This window comes from Elephantulus edwardii, unplaced genomic scaffold, assembly GCF_000299155.1.
Source record: "Elephantulus edwardii isolate Elephantulus edwardi_28Jun2011 unplaced genomic scaffold, EleEdw1.0 scaffold00003, whole genome shotgun sequence".
Taxonomy (NCBI): Eukaryota; Metazoa; Chordata; class Mammalia; order Macroscelidea; family Macroscelididae; genus Elephantulus; species Elephantulus edwardii.
Genome location: NW_006399753.1, coordinates 32,174,501 through 32,197,552, shown reverse-complemented (window position 1 = coordinate 32,197,552; position 23,052 = coordinate 32,174,501). Strand labels below are relative to the sequence as shown.

General features: G+C 37.4%; 1 protein-coding gene across 1 annotated transcript in view; it reads right to left on the bottom strand.

The window, feature by feature from the left end:
- KCNH7 (potassium voltage-gated channel, subfamily H (eag-related), member 7) overlaps positions 1-23,052 on the bottom strand; it is a 759,623-nt gene that overhangs the window by 10,275 nt on the left and 726,296 nt on the right. Inside the window, exons 14-15 of the mRNA XM_006879356.1 lie at positions 14,928-15,170; positions 4,916-5,090 (exon numbers count right to left, since the gene is read on the bottom strand). Of these exons, the coding sequence (XP_006879418.1) occupies positions 4,916-5,090; positions 14,928-15,170 (418 nt within the window). The remainder of the gene's footprint in view (positions 1-4,915; positions 5,091-14,927; positions 15,171-23,052) is intronic.

The following is a 23,052-nucleotide window of genomic DNA, read 5'->3' as shown; positions in this document are numbered from 1 at the left end:
AAATTCAGGTGGTATGAAATCAAAGTCATATTTTGGCTCCTGTGGATTTGGTTTAGGTTTCCTCAGCTTCAGCTTGAATTTGCATATGAGTAATTGGTGGAACAGACCTAGTACCATAGCCTCTTTAAAACCAGCCTAAACATCTGGCAATTCTCTGCTGATGTGCTGTTCCAGTCTCTTTTGGATAATTTTCAGCAGAATCTTGCTTGCATGTGATATTAATAATATTATTCAATAATTTCCACACTCTGTCAGGTCATCTTCCTTTGGAATTGAAACAAATATAACCTTATGAATAATTTAATTGCCTGTTAAAGCACAAAAAGGAAACATTTGCAAAGTTGATTCAAGAAAGGATATTTATATTTGCTTTTATTGCATTATGTGCTAATATGTGTATTTCAAGGAGAAAAGGGGTGTAGGAATTAACATTCCTACATTTAAATAATACTTAAAGAGGATAGAAGTGACTTTAGAAAGTGTTCAAGGATTTATATCCTGGAAAATAAAAGATCTGCTGGTGGTACTCTCTTCAAATACTCTTTTTTTTTTTCTATTTTGCCTGCTGGGGTAAAACAAGGGAGTTCTGGTGGCCTCGTGTAGAAGTTGCACTTTCAATCCGAAGGTAGAGTATTTCAAATCCATCAGTTGCTCTGTGCGAGAAACATGGGCAATCTCTTCCTGTGTGATTTACTGCCTCTGAACTCGTTTTGACTCAATGGTACATAATATCAATAATAACGGGGAAATGATGACATTGCTCCTGGAGATATTCTTGTTATGTACTTTCAAATGGGAACCAACCCATCGCTGATCCTTCAGCTGGTTTTCAGAGGCAGTAAAATCACAGGGGAGGAGATTTCCCATCCTTCTCCTGTGAAACAACTGGTGGAGATGTTAGTACAGTGAAAATTGAATGTTTAGGATTTTAATAAAAACAGGGTTAGGCAGTAAAATGCTTGTGAAAATATCAGAGATAAATAGAAAAAAATAAACGAAGAATATTGGTACTAGCAGTTTAAATTATCTTCAGAAATAAAATACCAATTTGCTGGGAACATAGAAGGAGATCTAATTGCATGTTAACTCTGAGGAAAGGTCATACAGCACTACTACTAATATGCTGTTTCATAAAATAACAATAACATTATTATGGGGGCTATAAAACCAAACGGGTGCTAGATATGTGCACCGTTAGAAATTTGCACTTTACCTTTGGGATGTCAATGAACTTAATTTCTACTATAGGCATTCATCTAAGTGCATTTTATGACTTTACACATATTTTCCAATTAGGGCCTTCCCCTCAGGATTGAAATGAAGTTAGAAAGAGTTCACCTGTTGCCCTGTCGTGAGCACAAATCACTTTTACCATGTAAATGGAGGACTGCTGAAAGTGGAAATCTTTCACCTCCAAAATATGGCTATCTATTGGTTATACCTCTCATTATGTCTCCACATGTGTTCTGCTCATGATAGCCAAACACATTATGTGGGTCAGGCTAAATGGTAAGCCAAAGCTGTGGTCACATGTGTTGTACCTGTGTGCTATTTACATGGGATTGGCTTGTCAGTGAACCCTTTGTGCAATTTTCAGATCTGACCCTTGCTACCATGGCATTGTTAAAGAAGATAACAGACATTTGAACATTGTGTAAGCAAAGATTCAGCAAGGCTTATCCTTCTCCCATGCTTGTGTTTATTTTTAATGATTTAAGAAGCCCGTTTTGTTCTCTTTGTCTCATGATGTGCTTTAAGTTTATTAAGTTAACCCTGTGATTCAAACAGTTTCATTTATTCTAAGACCACTGGGATATCTTGACCATGGGAATATCTTCCTTTGTGGCTTACTTAGGGGCTCCTGCTGGGTAAAAATTAGTTCCCACATGACAGACAGCTAAAATTTCTATATCATAGTTATTCACATATTAAAAATTTTTGGACCAACCGAACCTTAAAGAAGCCATGCAGACTTGAGTTAAGAAGTTCTAATTTCCTTAAAATAAAAATGCATTATATATCATCAAAGACTTAGATAAAAGATGAACAGAAGGTGTAGATCATGGTTAGAGGATGTAGGGTTTAACACTGTGAAATTTTCAAATTAATTGGTTTTGGGTTTGTTTGGTTTTTTTTTACAAATTGAATGAGTAACTAAATGTTTAAAGCATTTTGTTGATATTTTTAAAATGCTACAGAACATAATAAAGTTTCCAGGAACTATACCAACAGGTACAGAAGGAAAATTAGAAGGGAAAGATATTATTAGTCAACAAGCAAAATAAGTATTATTTTGAGGAAGAAAAAGAGAACTTTTTCTAATCTGTGCTGATGATAAACTAGTTTTAAGGAAAAAAATAGAAAAAAACAGGATTTATGCTGCTAGAATAATGGAATATGCTAAATCAGTTTTTCTTGCAACACAGAATAATAATTCTTATTGTTAATTTCTAGACTTAAAAACAATTACATGTTTATAAAACATATAGGATTATGGTAAAAGTAATTTACTATACGGTGAGAGTAATGGACCCACTGTCTATCAGTTTGTTATACTGGGGTGGCTTTCGTGTTACTATGATCCTGGGAGTGATGTCCTTGATATTTCAAATACCAAGAGTTACCTATAATAGACAGGTTTCAGTGAAGCTTTGAGACTAAGATAAACTAGAAAGAAAGGCCTTCTAACAGTTAGTCAATTAAAATAAAATCCTGGATACGTTGGCCTTGGCATAGTGAACAGAAAGTTATGCTACCAAGCCCAAGGTGAGTGATTTAATTTGCAGCCCTCAGGTCTGGTTTAAATTGTTTTTGTCAAACATTCTTCTAAGTGGTATAGCACTGGTCTGTGACTCGTGGTTGCTATAATGCTAAATACTGTGACCCTGATATGCCAAATTGTTACCCATGGTGACAGTGTTTGGTGGAGCTTCCTGATTAAAACAAGCTTGGAAGCAGGAGTGGCATCCACTTCTGAAACAGCTTGCTTCTGGAAACCCTATGAACCTGGAGAAACTATGAAAGTTATGAAAGTGTTCAGGTTTTTCATTCGTAGTGTCTCTATGAGTCGTCTATGACTTAACAGGCACTTAACAACAACAACAACAGATGAAAACAAAGTATTATACAAAACAATGTTAGAAGATGAGCCCTCTACATTGAAAGAAACACTTGAAACACAAGTGGCCAGGGCAGGAGGGAGAGGGAAAGAGAGGTCTTTTCTTGAGAGCAGTGGGTTTATGATGATGGAGATATTGGCATCCATAAAAGATAATGGCTGCAAGAGCATAATGAATGCAATTGATATCAGTAAATTATACACCTGGAAAATGGTGAATTGGCTCATGGTTTATATGCAGTAAAAATGTGTGAAATCCAGAAATTGTTTAGGACCAAAACCTATTAGAGAAATAAAACTCAAATATTTCTCTGCTAAAATGAGCTGAAATGTAGCAAGATTTCATCCTGTCAAAGTCAGAAAACTTACCAGACCCAGGAAAACAAAGTAGTCCCACAGAGTTACAACTCTCATGAATTTTACTTTGTATTTTTACAAAAACAATGAAAACAAAAAAAGAACAGCTACTGAGGCTGTTTATAAACTGCCAAATAATCCTTCATGAGATTAATGTTTTAAAATTTCAGATTTCAGAGCCATGTTTCATGAGATTTCACAGCCAACTGACCTAATATAGTTTCAGTGTTTCTCTTATACTTCCTGTTTGGGCCTGAGGTCTTGCCAGTGGCACTCCAAGATGAGGAGGAACTGGAATGTGTGTCTAAGTAATTGCCTTCATTTAAACTGCTTTATTTGTTCTGAAGCCAGAAGAACTGAATGGTGCCTGGTTACCACTACTGAAGTATGATTGAAGTATTCTTATCAAAAGGTGGCAAAATATGAAACATTATCTAAAAGTCTTAAATAATTAAAACTTTCTAGAGCAATGGGGATGGGTGACTCGCTGAAATTATCACCCTAAGGTAATGAAAATTTTAACCTTAAACTAAAATATCACTTGAAGTCCTCCTAAAACTAAGCACTAACTTAGCTAAATTGGTAAAGAATACCGATTTGAGTAGTAATCTTGTCTTAAAATTATTTATATGTGATCAAATTGACAACTGTGACTCTTAAGGTTAGATGAGGAGCTTAAAGGGAAGTGATTTTGTTAATGATGGAAGAACAATTTGGAAAAAGATAATGAGACTGGTTGTCCATCCTGAAGAATGTAATCAGTGCCACTGAATTGTAGAAGTAGAAATTGTTGAATTGGAGTATACTTTATAATTATATATACTATATAATTGTGGGGGGGGTTGTGTGTATATATCTTGTTGTTGTGTTGTTAAGTGCCGTCGAGTCGCAGGCGACTCATAGTGACCCTATGAAGGAGAGTCCTTGATGTTTGGGTGCCTTTCATCCTCTCTCCAGGTTCATAGGGGTTCCAGAGGCAAGCTATTATAGAAGTGGATGCCACTCCTCCTTCCACGCTACAATTAGGGTTAGGTTTGGGATTAAGAGTAGGATTAGGTTTAGGGTTAGGTTCAGTGTTGGAGTTAGGCTTAGTGTAAGGGTTAGGGTTAGGTTTGATATATACAATTATATACATATACACAAATACACACACACATACACACACACACACACACATCATCATCATCATCATCATCATCATCATTTTCCTGCATAGTCTGAACTAGAGCTGACCCTCCGGTGAGTTTTCCAAGGACGTAAATTGCATGGGGGGAGATTGTCCATCTTTCTCCTGTGCAATAATGGGTAGATGTGAGCTGCCCTGAAGAGCCACCTCTGGCTTAGCAGAGCAGAGCTCTATGGACTGTGCCCCCAGAGGTCCCATGGATGTGTTGTGTTTTTTTTACATTTCCAACTTATAGTTTTTACATTTTAACTTACCTGTTAAGTTGTTCTTGAAGCAAATCTAGTCTTTGTTCTACTTCCCCATATGTAAGGTCACTTTCGGTTTCAGAAATGCCCCAGGCAGCTTGCTGCAGTGCTGAGGAATGAGACTCATCAGGCAGGGGCTGAGTCCCGGCGTGCTCTCGTTCCCAGTGTTGGGCATCAGTGATATCTATGGAAGATAGCAGGATCAATATCAACTTTTTAAAGTACCACCTGGTATCAGTAGTACTTGGACCCCACAAAATTAATTAGAAGGGATCTCAGAGTACAATTCAAAAAGATTGTCAATCAAAGGGATTCCAGCAGCCAGGAAATCAAGAGATGAATTACATTGGGAAAGATGGCTGTCAGGGATATCTCCAGAGTACTAAAGAGCAACAATGTCATTCTGGAGACTAAGGTGTGCCTGATACAGGCTATGATCTTTGCAATTATGTGCTATGCATTGGAGAGTGGGAGAGTGACTAAGGATGATAGAAGGAGAGTTGGTGCCTTTGAGCTGTGGTGCTGGAGAAGAGTATTGAATATACCATGGACTGCTAGGAGAACAAACTAGTTTGTCCTGGACAGGGTGAATTCAGGCTGCTACTTGGAGGCAAGGATTCTGAAGCTTTTTCTGACATACTTTGGACATGTTCCAAGGAGGAATCAGTCCTTGGAGAGGGACGTCATGCTTAGGAGGTTGGAAGGACAGTGCAGGAGAGGAAGACCCTTGATGAGATGGATTGATTTAGTGACTGGGGTAATAGGAATAGGTGTGTTAGACACAATAAGATTGGCAAAGGATAGAGTAAGGTTTAGGACTGTTGTACATAGAGTCACTATGAGTCACAGGCAACTCGATGGCGCATAACTACAACAACAACAGAGATCAAAAAGTCAAAAGTTCTGGTGGTGTAGTGGTAAGGGGCTGTGCTGCCAACCCAAAGGTATGTACTGCTCCATAGGAGAAAGATGAGTGTTCTTCTTCCATGTGATTTACAGCCTCTGAAAATGTCCTGGAGTGTCCTCCAGGAGTTCCTTCCTACTCAAGGATCTGTGACAACAATCTGAAGGTCATTCTCCTGTTGGCAGGAGAGTCCCACCCTAACCTGCCTGCCTTCCCTGCCATAGCCATTTCCACATAAATACAAACATGGCACATCATGAGTCTAGATTATGGTTTTTATCTTGCTGTTTGTGCTAACTGGGAATGTGATGTCAAACCCAAACTCCGACTAAAGAAGCACTGATTGTGCGCTTTTATATTTAGGAGGAAACATAAAGGAAAACATCATTTTGTTTGTGCTGGACCTAGGGTTTAAAATTTTAGGATTGTTTCCAACAGATGTGCTTGCATATTTCATGACTCAAGCTGGGCCCCAGAGAGAGCCATCAGGAAAGTGTTTCCATTCAACCAACACATCTCAAAGTATAGTGGTGGACTCATAAACTATTAAAGACAGGAAGGTTCTAAAAACTCCCATGGTCCCCAAACCACTATTTAATGTTTAATGTTGCTTTGTAGCACCTTCTACTTTGTCTTTTAAGATACTTACATATAGCTCTCTAACACTTTTAAAAAAATTTTTCTTCTCTCTCTATCACTTTTGTGGTAAGTCTTTTATTTGCCATATTTTTATTTTTTTTTAACATTGCTATATTGCTATCAGAGAACTCTCCAAAGTACTGAAGAGAAACAATGTTAGTCTGGAGACTAAGATGTGCCTCATCCAGGCCATGGTCTTTGTAATTACTTGCTATGCATCAGAGAGCTGCACAATGACTAGGGGTGATAGAAGGAGAGCTGATGACTTTGAGCTTTGGTGCTGGAAAAGAGTATTAGTATAGGAGGACAGACAGGTTTGTTCTGGAGAGGATGAACCCAGCCTGCTTCTTGGAGGCAAGGATTCTGAAGTTCCATCTGACCTACTTTGGACATGTTGCAAGGCAGGATTGGTCTTTGGAGAGGGCTGTCATGCTTGGGAGGGTGGAGCGACAGTGCTGGAGAGGAAGAACCTGGAAGACATGCATTGACTCAGTGACTGGGGTCATGGGGATAGGTGTGTCAGAAACGATAAGGTTGGCACAGGATAGAGCAGTGTTTAGGGCTGTTGTACATAGAGTCACTATGAGTCACAGGTGACTCACCGGCACATTACAAAAGCAACAACTTATTGCTCTGGTGTTGTAGTTGTGTATTGAGCTGTTAGCTCAAAGTTCAGCAGTTTTTGTCCATGGGCCTTTCCTTGGGAGGAAGATGGGCAGTTCCTCTCACAGAGATTTACAACCTCAGAAACCAGATGGAGAGTTGCTCCAAGTTGGAGTTGACTCTACAGCAGTCAATTTGAGTTTTTAACTTTTAAATAAGCCTTAGAAATTTATGTTAGTATACTCCGTATTTTGCAGAAGGTCAGGGACTGAAGCCTTCAATACGGATTGAAGCTCAACATCAAGAAAACAAAGATTCTCACCACTGGGCCAATCGGTAGCATCAGTATGAATGGTGAAGAGATTGAGATAGTTAACAGTTTTAGTTTGCTTGGCTCCACAGTCAACACTCTTGGTAACAGCAGTCAGCTGTGAGAGAACTCTCAAAAGTAGTGAAGAGCAACAACATCAGGCTGGAGACTAAGGTGTACCTGATCCAGTCTTTGCAATTACGTGCTATGCATCAGAGAGCTGGACAGTGACTAGTGATGATAGAAAGAGAATTGATGCCTTTGAACTGTGGTGCGGGAGAAGAGTGTTGAATATACCATGGACTGCTAGGAGAACAAACAAGTTTGTCCTGTAGAGGGTGAAGCCCTAGTGGTCCTTGGAGGCAAAGATTCTGAAGCTTCATCTGACATACTTTGGGCATGTTGCCTTGGAGAGGTCCTTGGAGAGCAACATCATGTTTGGGAGAGTGGAGGGATGGTGCAGGAGAGGAAGACCCTCGATGAGAGGGATCAATTCTATGATTGGGGTGATAGGAATGAGTGTGTTTGAGACAGCGAGTTTGGCACAGGATAGAGCGGCATTTACGGCCCTTGTACATAGGGTCGCTATAAGTCGCAAGAGACTCGATGGCATATAACAACAACATACACTGTATGGTGAGCTCTGGTGGCCTATGGTAAGAAGCTGTGCTGCCAACTCAAAGGCACACTTGAAAATTAGTTTATCACTGAATCCAAAATTGTGAAGCCCTGCACCCTACTTGCATCTTAGCCCCCATAACTGGTTAGCTTCTTTGTAATGGAGTTTATCATCTAATTTGTGTCTGTATCTTTAGATGCAATGTTTAACTTCTCTGTTCTTGAATTTCTATAAATTAGCTGAGCCAACAAAACCATAGCCAAGGCAAATGTTACTGTTTGGGAAAATAAGAGATAATCCCATGCAAAGATAAGGAACATTATTTGTCTCCAAAAAGTAAATCACTTCCCCAAATAAGGAAACCTTTTAACTTTGAGAAGAGACATAGTGGGAAGCTTATTATTCAAAATAGCCTTCCTAGCTTGAATTTGTCTTGGTCATGTGGATGGGGAATAGGGTGAGTAGCCTATTCCCTTGTGGCAGATAGCTTATCCACAGGGCATAGGCTAGTTTTACCAATCCACCGGGGGTCTGGCTAACCTAATCATTAAATTGAGTGCATCCAGCAGCAGAGATAGTCTCTTACCAATAGCAAAGGTGAAGGAGGCAGGCAGTGCCTTCAGTACCAGCCATTCTTGTGCCAGCTAGACTTACTGCAGCAGTAGCCATGGCCAAAGCAGAGAAGCCAACATGAGATGGGTTTGACTTTGGAACTGCTACCCCCCCACTCCACAAACAGAACCAGAGCTAAGCTAAGAGCCTTTGCCCAAGTTTGTTGGGTGACTAGGGGTAAGGAGTCTGTGAAAGCCAATATGACAAGACTGAAAACTTTGTAATTTTGGTCTTAAGTCATGAGGCTCAGAACTGAGGTGCCTGAGAGCACATATCAGAAAGTGACTGTATTCTGCTATTAATGTGGATTGTAATGTTTTAACTTCCTCAATATGGTTCTGTGTGGTCTGTGAACTACCTCATTGGGGTTTGGACTCAGTAAAATAGTAAGATTGGTGTTGAGACAAACAGAAAGAGGTGTGGCACATAGGGGATATGTCTGGCGTCATGCGAATTAGTTTTATGGTGCTGATGGAGACAAAGGTTCTCCCCTTCGTGAAGTTCGTAAAAGTCAGATATGGCCATCTCCACACAGCCCTTACTCCTTTTTACAGATAATAATGAAGTTCATGAGTTAACATTGTTTGAATTGAGCACGGTTTGTTAAAATTTAGGTTACTTGTTTGAATTGGGCCCTATTTGTAGAAATCTAGGCTGTTTGTGGAAGCTAGGTATTATTTCCCCAGCAATATGTAACTTGTCTTTTCTGAATGGAAAGCCCTGTAACTTTGAACATGACATAATAATATGTGAAGTAGATTAATTGCTGACTAAGGTATTGTGGTGTTTGTTAAGCGTTTATTGTTCAAAATGGTTTCTCTAGCCATTGACTTTGACTTTGCCATGTGAGTGTGCAGATATGCAGGACTATGTGAATAGAATGTGTTAACATATATCTATAAAGGTGTTGGCTAGTCTCACCATTAAAGTAAGAAAATTCAGCAGCAGATTTTGAGAATCTTACCACCAACAAAGAAAAAGCAAGAGGATGCAAGCATGCCCTTTGGGGTCAGAGATTCCTGCAGCAGCCAGACCTATAAAAGAAAGGCAGTAGAGACCCAGAGACTTGACATGAGATGGAGCTAACCTTGGGACTGCTACCCCACAGAGCCAGAGCTAAAATCTTTGCCAAAGTTCGTTGGAGGGCTGGAGGGTAGAGTTATAATTGGTAGGACTGAGAGCCTAATGCCATGAGGTTGAAGGCTGAGAGGGGCCTGTGAGGACACTGGGAAACTTTTTTGACTGATTGCATCTGCTGCCAACTTGAATTATAGCCTTTTGACTTCCCTAATATGGTTCTGTGTGGCCTATTTGTTTATTTTTTATATTTTTTTTCATTGTTGAACATTTTCTTGCCTCACCTCCCCCTCCACGAACTTGAATGTACTCCTTGTTCCAGATTGTTGTGCTATGTGTAATGCCTAATCATATATTCCTTTCAGACAGTTCTTCCCCTCATCTGTTCTAAGGCAGTGTTTAGTATCTATCCACTGTTCCCCCAATCTCTCCCCAATCCCTCCATATCTGTCCTATTTTGTAATAGCAGGTCATTCCTTGTTTGTCCTTTTGTGACTGAATCACACATATTGTATAATGATTTACAAGTTCATTGTTCTCTATGTTGTGTAATATCCCATTGTGCGAATGTATCATAGTTTTTCTTTCCTGTGCTGTGTAATATTCCATTGTGTGAATGAATCATATTTTTTCTATCCATTCATTTTCTGATGAGAACTTGGGTTGCGCCCATCTCTTTGCTACTGGGAATTATACAGCAACAAACATGAGTGTGCATACATCTGTTTGAGTCGTGGCTCTGGTTTCTTTAGAGTATATTCTTAGTATTGGAGTACTAGCCAAATACTATTTCTATTTCCAACTTTTGGAGAAAATACCAGACTGTTTTCCATAGTGGCTGTGCCATTTTACATTCCCACCAGCAGTGAATTAGAGTTCCAATCTCTCCACAACCTTGCCAGCATTTGTTGTTTTCTTCCCGGGTGAGCTTTGCTTTTGTTGCTGGAGTAAGATGATATCTCATAGTTGTTTAAGGTCTGTGAGCTATTGAAACACATTTTAGACCTAACTAAGAGAAGTAAGAGTGGTGTTGGGCTAAATAGAAAGAGGTGCAGGAGTGAGGGGGACATATCTGACCTCATGGGAATTGGTTTTGTGCTGTGGATGTTGTTGATGAGGATAACTCCCCTTTGTAGAGTTGGTAGGTTAGATATGGCTATCCCCACAAGGCCTTTGCTCTTTTAACAGGTATAAAACCCTCTCACCACAGATAGACTTGGGAAGCTAACTTCTTCTAGATTGACAAAGTGCATGAATTAGCAAGCCTCTTATTGGGAGAAAAAATGACTAACAGCAAAAGACCCATTGTCTGCCCAGTAACACACTATTGAAATCCACAACTGTTCTACAGGAGAAAAATAAGCCCTCTCCTCCCATGTGATTTACTACCTCTGAAAACCTTCTGAAGAGTCAACTATGAGATAGTTTCAACTCAGCACTACACAACAATAACATACACTGCTTATCTGCTTAAGTCCACTTTTCGAATGTTCTGATTGTTATGTGCTGGGTACTCTGCTAAATGGAGGAATCAAAGGTGAACATAATTTTGGCTCTGCACATTGAGAATTCTAATAAGAATTATATTCTTTTTTATCACTGATATTCATGTTATGATCTTCCTTTAATTTACTGATTCTCTAATATTCTATATTTCAAGTTATCAATATTTGTAAGTAAATATTCTACTTTGCTCTTCAATTGTTTCTTATTCTTTAACATTTTTTGCAAAGCTTTTTTAACCTCAAAATTTCATCTAAAGGAAAGTTTAAGAACAGTTAAATGATTGAAAAAGAAAATTCTTGGAAAAATTCCTAATGGAGGTCAGAGTTAATTTCAGAGATAAGGAAAATGATACATCTTTTAATTAAGACTAATGGTATGAAGGAAAGTATATCTCAAGAAGTTCTTAATTTTCACATGGAAATACTTTTGAATTACAGTGATTTTTGTTAAGCAGATTTTTTTTTATTCTTCTTTTTGACAAGTAGCTATGATTAAACCCAGAGGAAAGTTATTATGTGAAGAGATGGAACTTAATATCCTTGGCTATTCAAAAAATGGTCAGAAAGCAACTGATTTAGGGAGGATTATATATGATTCCAGAAATAAGGAGGATGATAAGATTTCTTGAAATCTCTTCCATTTCTTGTTTCTCCCAAAGTACAGATAGCTCAAAAACATCCTATTTCTCCAAATAACAGACACGATTTTTACATATTTTCTTCAGAATTTTTCTTCTCATTATCCTTTTATTATACAACACACAGAAATTTCTCTAATGAGATGCCTCCAATTTCTAGTTCAGTGGGGGAGGCTTTAACAAAAGAATTAGTATTACCAAGGTCAGCATTAGAGAAACATAAGGTCTAGGTTCTTCCTTAAATTGTAATGGCTATAAGCCTGCAGAGTGCTCACTGTAAGTTCTAGAAAGGTCCTCTGTGGTCAAATTGTATTTAGCCTATAGAATCATAATGTTTTATTCTAGTTATCTAAAGTAACAATATAATGTCTTTTTTGATATTTTGACCAAACATGACAAGATGAAACTGAACACAGAGAAAGAAGAATGATATTTCTGAAGCTTTGAGTAATTTATCAGAAGATTTTTTTTTCACTAGGAAATATGATTTGTATGTGAAATAAAAAACCACCTAGTATAAAATGAACTGGGTTTTCAACTTTGGAGCAGCAATGACAAACCAATACTTCAAACACATTTATGAATGGTTTGGGCATGTTGATGTTTGTATCGTGTAGCCTCATGCTATTCAGTTACTGGAAGAACCATTAAAACTGTTAAAATAGAAATTAAAAATAATGCTAAATAATTCTGAGCAAAGAAAGCTTAATGAATTTCTGCCTATGTTTCCCTGCTTTCTTGTTTTTCTAATCATATATAATGAAAGATTTTGAAACTATAATGTTGAATAATATACTATAAATTTTACAAGATTATAGTTTTTCTTGAGTGCTCAAGGAAAAAAATTATCCTCTTTTAGCAGAAATAATATGTAAAGTTCTAGACATAGCCTTTCTTGATTACAATTTACTCTTACTAAAGCTGAAAAAGTGTGGTTGGCCTGTTTTATCAGTAATTTAAAAAAATGAGTCCAAAGGGGACATTCTGGTTAGTGGTCTTAATCAAAAAGAACATCCTTGAAAACTCTAAATATATCTCAGAAAGACTCTGCACTTGGTTGCTGTGGAAAATGTTGCTATAGTTGCAAGATACATTTCTGGAAATGGATGAGCACAAAGTAAATTTTCACTTTGCTCTGTACACAATTTTCTGAGAGTCAACTTTTGACCTCAATCTAAGTAGGATCAGAATCCATTTAACTTGGCTGTTTTCTTTTTAGTTTTGCTTAAAATGTGCTCTTCTGCTGGATTCAGTATGACAAATTCTAGAACTCTGAATCAGTGAACTTTCCGATAGACAATATAACTAAAATTTGTGGTGGCTTAGTAGTTTGCCTTGCATAGGTTATAGCTACAACTTCTATATTATTAATGTTTTTGAGGATGACATAATACTTCACCTTAAAAATCCCTAATGGTAAAAATTTTCTGTGAAAAAAGTTCTGAAATTCTCCATTGGTTAATTGTGTCAGTTGGTTAACTTGATTTCATGCTGATGGAAGCTATATGACATCAATTATATTCAGTTCATACTTTTCTATGCACTTTGAATTTATTACTTATCGTTTCAATAGAGGTTCTAGTATACATTTTTGAAAGTTTAATATTTGTAGACAATAGAATTCTTTGTTAAAATACTTATTTATTGGATAGTGCATTTGGTATGGCTAACAGTTGAAAGAGGTGGCAAATATATAGATATATATGATGAAGTACAAAGGGACGCATTATCAGTGAAAGACAATGCAAATTAGAATAAAATCCCAAACGTCTATCTTTTATGACTTGTCACTTGAGAATCTAAAATTTATGAAGAAAGTGCAATAAAAGTGTTTTATTATGATATTGACATTGAAGACAGCAAAGATGTCAGCAGACTCTTCAGAACTCCTGACTCCTAGATACAATCTGTTTCTATTCTTGATACTTGTCAGATATTCATTTTAATAAATAACTAAAATGGGCCATTTGGTAATCACATCTACTGTTCCATTCTTGCATCGTGATAAATGAGGTACTATTTTCATCCACTTCATCAAGATTTTAGATCTACAGAGAACATTTGCATATATTCTTAGCTTACTTCACTATGGGGTCATGGCAAAAGCTGGTTTGATGTGATAGAAAGAGTAATTCTGGGAAAACATCAGACTCTAGATTTAAGAAAGCCTCTAGATTTGTTACCAGCTTTGGCTCCTACAAATAATGGTGATGATGACAAATAACATTTCTTCTGTGCCATACATTTTGCTAAACCAAGATCACGCCACCTTAATTTCATTTTTATTATGTTCTTTTGATATTTTGTTATGCCTTCTTATCATTATATTATAATATACCAAGGGATACATATTTTTAATAATTGAAGCATTGGTAGGTACAACTTCCATGAGAAAATTAGTGAAAGGCTTTTTCAATTTTTTCCTGAATTTGCCATTCTTTAACATCAAATCAACATACAACAATCAACCATTATCTCTCATTCTTTGAATATTTTTTATAATAAAACCAATACATTTGGGTGTTTCTTTTGTTAAGAATATTAAATATATTGTGTTCAATTGAGTTAGAACACTATTTCTCTAATTTTATAATAATTCTTCAACTAAAGAAATTCAATCTCATTGTTATCAAGTTAAAACTGACTCATAAATGACCTAGTAATGGAAAATTCTTTTTGGCAGTTACTAGGGTGTTAATGTCTTGGCCTTTCATGCTATAAAATTTTCTACAAATTCTCTAGTTCCCAACCATGGCTGTCTTTTTAAATGTTCATGGATTCCAGCATCTTCTGTAATTAGTACTGTAAAACTCTGCCTTTTTTTTCAAAAAACCCAGGACATTTTTATTACATTTGGATGGGCATAAAACTGCCCATGCTATTATTGGCTGGAAATTTCCATTCATTCTAGAATCACTTAAAGACTGTAGATGTTCTGAAGTCTGTATTCTTCAAATAGTCCATGAAATTACAAAATATAGTATTAGCACAATTCTGCATTTGTTAAATGTCACCTTTTTTTTTTAATTAGCCTTGAGGAAAGAAAAGTCATTCATGAGAAGCTCAATTACCTTTTAATTTTTTTTTTCAAATTACGTTAATTGGTTTGCTTACCTTTGCAAGAGTGACTTCTTCTATCTGTGTGGATTCTTCCTGAGGTGGGCCCTGTTTCTTCAAAAGCGAGCCCAGTTGCTTTCCCTGTTCCCTGCGGAGAATCTGATATTCCTGAGAAGAGCGGTTTTTGTTCATCATCGATGGAGGAGATGAAAGATGATGATCTGCTTTTTTTCTCTTCAAAGTGTTTCTTGGAACTCTGATAATGTCTTATGGTATCTGCAGAATCATCAGGATCATTTTCTTTGCCAAAATCTAGCAAAAGAACATTATTTTGTAAACTATAATCAAATGTGTGAATCTATGCATATTGCACTACCAAGCAACATACAAACTACTTTTTATAGTGATATTCTCAAAAATAACTTTAACATAGAATTTTCTCCAAAACCATCAGAAAAGTTACTCTGTTTTTGTTTTCCTATTCAAAAGTGTAATTACTCATAGGAACTTTTTTGTTTCTTTTTAATACCAAGGACAACAGGTTATGTAAATTAAATAAATTATTCATTCTAAAATTAAAGTAATATTTGTAACAATAACTTTGTATTGGTGTTTAAATTACAGGGGGGAGATCCCTATAGCATGACTAATAAATTCATCTGTATATGTTCAAAAATAATTCATATTCTGAAAATCTGGTATACTTTCTCTAGGGAAATGAAAAAGGCTGGGAAAAAGTTATCCCATTTCAAAAATATCACCACAAAACAGCTTATTGTTTGTTTATAACCGTCATGCCTTGTTATCTGTGGTGGCTGTCCGTCCATACATTGCAAAAGTCAAAATTGGAATCTTATTTATAGCAGGCTAATTTTCAACACTAATCGATTGAATATAACCTTGAGATTCCATGTAGTTTGGTTGTATAGCAGATGGAGAAGAAGATAAAATTTAATACAATAATTAAGATGGGTTTTATCTAATTCCATTAAAATTGGTAGTGCATGTTGACTGTTACATACTCAAATGTCAGGATAATTTCAGCCCTGAAGGTTGTGTTAGAATATATTTTAGAGTGAAAAACCCAGAGACAAATTTTAGAGTATATTTCCATTAATATTCTCCATATACAGTATAAACCTCCATGTAGTTCCTGCTAATAACTACAAAAATACACAACTACCTCCAGAATGTAAATAAAGTTCTGTAAAAATGATTAAGATATGTTCTTACCTACTCTGATTGGTTGTACCTAGTTGGGTATTTATAGAAGGACAAAGTAACTGTTTGAAGGCAACTTTAGAATGTCTTCCAACTATTTTTTAAATATCCCTATGCTGCTTAGATAGAGACACAGTTTTCCCCCCCATATTATTTATATTGTAATTTAAAATATGGGAAGTTAGAAACCAGCCCAAGGCTACATAACAGGGCTCCTAAAATGGATTAAAGTTATAAATTCAGTTCATGTGCAATTATTATTGATCAATTTTTTGCCAATTAAACCTGAGAAGAGTGGATTTTTTCATTTATTTATTTTTTTAAATGCCACACTTGCTCAATGATTTTGTTATTCCTGAGAAGGCAATAGATTTTCCCATTCACAATTATCTTAGGCATCACTGATTAGTGTCACTTATGATATTCATCTCAACCGTTAATTCAGTCAGTTGTAAATATTCCGATCAGTTCTTCCTACACTGATCTTATTCTCTCCTATGTCATTGACACTAGTTACAATGAATTGATTCTAACTCATGTATGACAGAGTAGAACTATGCTCCACAAGGTTTTCAATGGACCATACTTTTCTTGAGTGTGCAAATACTTTCACTTGCACTCTGCTACCCATTATCCAATTAGTGAGAGCAGTTCCTACCGGAAAATGTGACATACGTACACAAGCACAGTATTTTCAAGGATATTAGAATTCCCTTCACAAAGTTATTCCTTATAGTTGTGGTGAAAGTTGTGTTTTCTAGGCTCTCCAAGGTAGTTAGGTCAGTGCCCATGCCCCTATAAGATTAAATCTAATCTTACATTTCAATTTCTTTAAATTGTGAATACTTTCTTTTAAGGTATTTAGACTCCTTTTGTTTGAGCCATCTTTGTCCATATTTCCATCAAATTTCCAAATAAATTATGAGATCCTTTTTAATCTCTCTTACTGAACTACTGAATAAAGAATTTCTGATTGATGAGTCCCTATCAAATTAAAACTGATGCATCTTTGTGTTCCTTGAGCCATTATTTTGCATCCTTAGCTATTTCCACTCATATTCCCTAAACTTCTGTTAATGTATATTAGAAAAACCAGTCTGTTCTTTTGGAGTATAACTTGCCTCTTTATGGGTCAAGTTTAAGATGAGAGGTATGAGTAGGTCATGGGGACATTCAGCAAAGCACCAGCCACAGGTAACACCTCAATTGCTGGCTACCTCAGACCGGTCTCAGGCAATGCATCAAGACTATTGTTGCTTTTATGTGTCCTTGAGTGGACTTAAACTCTAAGTGACCCTATGAAAAAGAGATCTGAACCTTGCCCTACCTTGGGCCATACTCACTATCACTAGTATATTTGAGCCCTTTGGAGTCACCATGTCAATACATCATTTTTGAAGGGCCACGTGGGGACAGCCACATCTGACTCTACCAACTCCGCAAAGGGGAACTGTCTCCATTATCAACAAAAACAGAAGTCAAACATGTCCCGCATACTTCCAACGCTTCTTTCTACTCTATCCAACATCAATCTCACTCCTCTGTTGTTATGTGCCATCGAGTCATTTGAGACTCATAGCAACCCTATGTACAACAGCCCTAAACCCTGCTTTATCCTGTGCTAATCGCATTGCCTCTGACACACCCATCCAGATTACCCCAGTCACTGAATCAATCCACCTCATAGAGGGTCCTCCCCTCCTGCGCTGTCCCTCTACTCTACCCAGCATGATGTCCCTCTCCAAATACCTGTCTCTCCTTGCAACATGTCCAAAGTATGTCAGATGAAGCCCTAGAATCCTTCCCTCCAAGGAGTAGCCTGGTTTAACCCTCTCTAGGATGAATCTGTTTGTTTTCTTGGCAGTCCATGGTACATTCAATACTCTTCTCCAGCACCACAGCTCAAAGGCGTCAATTCTCCTTCTGTCCTCCCTATTAATTGTCCAGCTCTCTGATGCATAACAAGTGATTGCAAAGACCATGGCCTGTATCAGGCGCACCTTCGTCTCCAAAGAGACACCGTTGCTCTTGAGTACTTTAGAGAGGTCCCTAACAGCAGACTTTCCCATCGCAATACGTTTTTTTGATTTCCTGACTGCTGGTGCCAAGAGTGTTGACTGTGGAGCCGAGCAAACTGAAGCTGTGAACAATCTCAATCTCTTCGCCATCCGTCCTGATGCTACCAATTGGTCCAGTGGTGAGAATCTTTGTCTTCTTGACATTGAGCCTCAGTCCATACTGAAGGCTGCAGTCCTTGACCCTCTGCAGTAAGTGCATGAGGTCTTCCTCAGTTTCAGTGAGCAAGGTTGTGTCATCTGCATAACGCAGATTGTTGATAGATCTTCCACCAATCCTAACGCCACACATCTCCTCATAGAGCCCAGCCTCTCGGATAATCTGCTCTGCATACAGGTTGAAAAGGTATGAAGATAGGACACATCCCTGGCGCACACTCTTCCCAATTTTGAACCATTTAGTGTTGCCTACTGGGTCAAAAATTCATTGCAATAGCTCATAGACCACACAGAACCACATTTGAAGTCAAAGGCTGTAATTCAGGTAACAAGAAGATACTTCTACTCAGTCAGGACAGCTTCTGAAATGTGCTTACAGGTATCTCAGCTTTGACTCATGCAACTTTAGACCACTGTTACAGAGCTTTCAGTACTGCCAATATCTCTCACTCCCCTTTCCCCTAAGTCTTTCAGCAAAGTTAGGCAAAGGCTCTTATCTCTGATTCCATGAGGTAGAAGTAAGAATGTCAGCTATATCTCTTGTTGGGTCTCTGGTCCCCTGCTTTGGCCATTGTTGCTGCTCCTGTAGGTCTGACTAGCTGATGCAAGAATCTCTGGTCCCAAAGGACTGAATGCCAAGTCTTCCTTACTGGTGATGAGATTCTCAAAATCTGCCACTGAATCTCCTTAACATACTGGAAAGACTAGCCAATCCCATTTCTGATAGGCTAACATATCCTAGTCCCATATTCTCACCTATACATATTGTTAGTTTTGTTACGTGGTGTTGAGTTGCTTGCGACCCATAGCGACCTTATGTACAGCAGCTCTGAATCCTGCCCTGTCCTTAACCAGCCTCACTAATTCTGACACACCAACTCCCATTGCCCTAGTGACTGTATCAATCCATCTCATTCAGGGTCTTCCTCTTCTGTGCTGTCTCTTCACCCTTCCAAGCATGATGTCCTTTTCCAAAGATCCATCTCTCCTGGGCACGTGCCCAAAGTATGTTTGTAAGATGGAGCTTCCAAATCCTAGACTCCAAGGAGAGACTTGGTTTCACTCTCTCCAAGACAGACCTATTTGTTTTCTTGATAGTCCATGGCATCTCTTTTCCATCTATTATGGTGCTGTCAATTGACTCTGTGGTGAGAATCTCTGTCTTCTTGATGTTAAGATTCATTCCATATTAAAAGTCAAAAGCTAGAGAAACCATTTGGAACAGTATACCCTTACCACCACAAAGGTCCTCCTCTTTTATATTGATCCTCCATCTTTCTAAGCATGATGTCTTTCTCTAAGGACTGGATTCTCCTAACAACATGCCCAAAAAATGTGAGACAAAGCTTCACCATTCCTGCTTTCGAGGAACACCCTGGCTACACTTCCTCCTGGACATATATGTTTTTTTGGCATTCAAAGGTATGTTCCATAGTCTTCTCTAAAGCACCATGACTCAAAGGCATGAGTTGTATCATTATTAGTCATTGCCCAACTTTCAGATGCAGAGCAAACAATTGATAAGGCCATGGCTTAGATGAAGACTACTTAAGTCTTTAAAGTGACATTCCTACTCTTCAGCACTTTGAAGAGGTCCCTTACAATAGATTTTCCCAATGTGATACATCTGATTTCTTGCCTGCTGGTACCAGGGTATTGATTGTGAGCCCAAGTAAGAGGAAAGAGTTGACAATTTCACTCCTTTTCTCCATTTCTCATGATGTTGCCTATTGGCCTAGTGATGAGGATTTTCATTTTCTTGATGTGATGTAATCCATATTGAAGACTGCTAATTCCTAAGTTACTGAGACGGATGATTTTACTAGTAAAGGTATTTAACAGACAGTACTGGATTAATCTTTTCAGATGAGATGAAAAGAATGGTTCTACTGAATTCAGAAGTCAGGTTCCATGTCCTCGGCTTAATCTTTATCTGTTCATATACTCCTAATCCAATTTAAAACATCTCATGTTTACCCAAAAACAATCCTGAAGTACAATGTTGTCAGTGGGAAAATAATATCCACATGCAAACCAAGATTTGATAACATCACTGTCATTAAATTTATACATCAATAACTAAAGCCAATGATGAAGAAATTGAAGATTTCCACCAACTTCTGCAATGAAGAATTGGTAGTTGAAAACTAAGGTCTTCGTGATAGAAACAGTGCTGGAGATTACATCATAGAATTTTGTAAGAACAAAAGTTTATACACTACAAATGTCTCCTTTTTAAAAATAAATAATATGAGAAGCATTATTTTGAAATAATGATTGCTGTTGTTGTCTATTATCCAATAGGATTCAACCCACAGCTGACCTTCTGAAGAATGTCTGTTTACAACAATATCAATGATTCCTTTACAAGAGAACCTTACCTAGTGTTCCGGATCGATTGCATATAACGTAAATGATGCTTATACAAGTAGACCTCACCTTACCATCCAAATTGATTGCATGTGTGACTAGAGATGATGGAGAAGTTAAATATAATCAGTCACAAAAAGGCTAAGGTTATATTAACATCAACAATTGCTTACAAGTAAGTTCAAATTGAAGCTGAAGAAAATGAAAATAAATTAATGAGAGGTAAATATGACCTTGAATATATGTCACCTGAATTTAAAGATCATCTCAAGAAGAAACTTGCCACTTTGAAGAGTAGTAACTGAATACCAGACAAATTTTGAGATGATACTAAGGACATCATATATAAGAAAGCAAGTGGCCATTTTAAAGAAGAAGAAAATTAATGTCAGATGTGATTTAGAAACTGGATCTTGAATTCTGAGTAACTAAAGTGGAAGGAAGAAATGATGGAATAATATTGCTGAACAGGCAATTTCAAAGGGTGGTTAGAAAAGACAAAAAGTGATTGCCATTGAGTTGGTACCAGATCATGTTTGACCGTCCACTAGGTTTCCTAGGCTGTATACTGTACAATAGGAGATTATATATCATTTTCCCTTTGAATGGGTAGTGGATTTGAACTGCCAGAGAGGTGTGGCCTTTGGGTCAGTTACTCCCTATCGACAGTACTACAAGAAGTTCCTAGAAAAGACATCATAAAGTAGTATAATGAGTTATCGAACAGCCTGGAGATGAGATAGAAAAACAATAGAGTTGAACACACTCAGCCTTTATGAAACTGAAAGAATTTAAGAAAATCTGACAACATTAAGACTGGTGTGGATGTGGCAGGACTTAATCTCTACTAACTTCACAAGGAGAAAGAATGCTTATTCATATCAACAGCCCAAAATGGATTCAAGTGAGGTCAAACATGCTTGCATGCTCCCACACCTTTTAACAATTCCAACACCAACCACCTCTCCGTGAATCTAGCTCTACAAATGCGTTTGCTAATTCATTGCATGGTCATAAAGAATTCACAGACAAGACTCACAAATATGGGATTTACTAGAGAAGTAACAGATTATAATTCAGGTTGGAAACAATCAGGAGTCATTCTCAGGAAAGCTTCCCTCTGACCCTCAGCCTCACAACTTTAGGCTCTGCACTATGCTTAGTCAGCTGTTAAAATTATTTTTTTAGTTCTGCCAATCATGTGCTAGGCAAACTCTACCTGCTTAACTAGGTCCAAAGATGCTTGGCCTATAGGCTAGCAGGCCCAACTCAGCCTTATTTCACACAGATATCTGGGTCTCTACCACTTCCGCTTCTGCTGCTACTGCTGCCACTATTATTTCATGTCTCAGTCTCACTCTTATGAAGGAATCTCTTATTGCAATCATGTAATGTATTCTCTGTTACTCATTTCTTGATGGTAGTGGAGGCTACACAATTTAAACCTGGTAGAATAGCAAAACTGACCAATTACCTCAGTAATAATTTACATAATGTGTTTTCATGTTACCACAAAAAATGTGATATTTATTTACATTAATTAGCAAGGTATCCAATCCCTTTAGTGGGTCACAAATATTTAAAATTTGCAGTGAACCATGAGGAAGCTCTGGTGGCTCACTGGTGAGAAATGGCACTGCCAACCCAAAGGCTGTTGGTTTGGATCTACCAGTGGCTTCATGGAAGAAAGATGGGTGCTGTTCTCCATTCATGTGATTTACAGCCTTAAAAAAACCACGAGAGGTTCATCTATGAATTGCTACTCACTCGATCACACATAACGGTATCAACACACAGCCATGTGGTAAGACTTACACTCAGATGGCTAGAAAAATCATATTAAAGAATTCACTACAGTACGGGGGGGGGGAAAGTCAAGCTTTGTGTTGCAATAACGGAGGATTATATGGACAAAAATATAAAACAATGCAAGAAGTATAAAAAGAAGATAAAAATAATGCAGAGACAGTATGCCCACAATCACTGGCCATCGTGAAATCATTTCAGGATGTGGCACATGATAAAAAACCAATGGCACAAAGGGAATAAATCCAAGTAAAAACTGAAGGTACTCTCAAAAAACAAAGCTTCTAGAATTTATGAAAAACCATTTGAAATATTTCGGTAAACAACTGCAAGACTAAAGATGCTCAATCATCTATGCTAATAAATTTGATAGATAACCACTTGGCCAACTGGCTAGAAGAGGTACATATTCATGAATGAATGGAAATCCAAAATCTCTGTAAATGTTCATTAAAATTATTTAAAAAAGAGATACATATTCGTGTCCATTCCAAAGAAAAGTGATCTAACAGAATGAAAATTAAAGAACATCATATCACATGCAAGTAAAA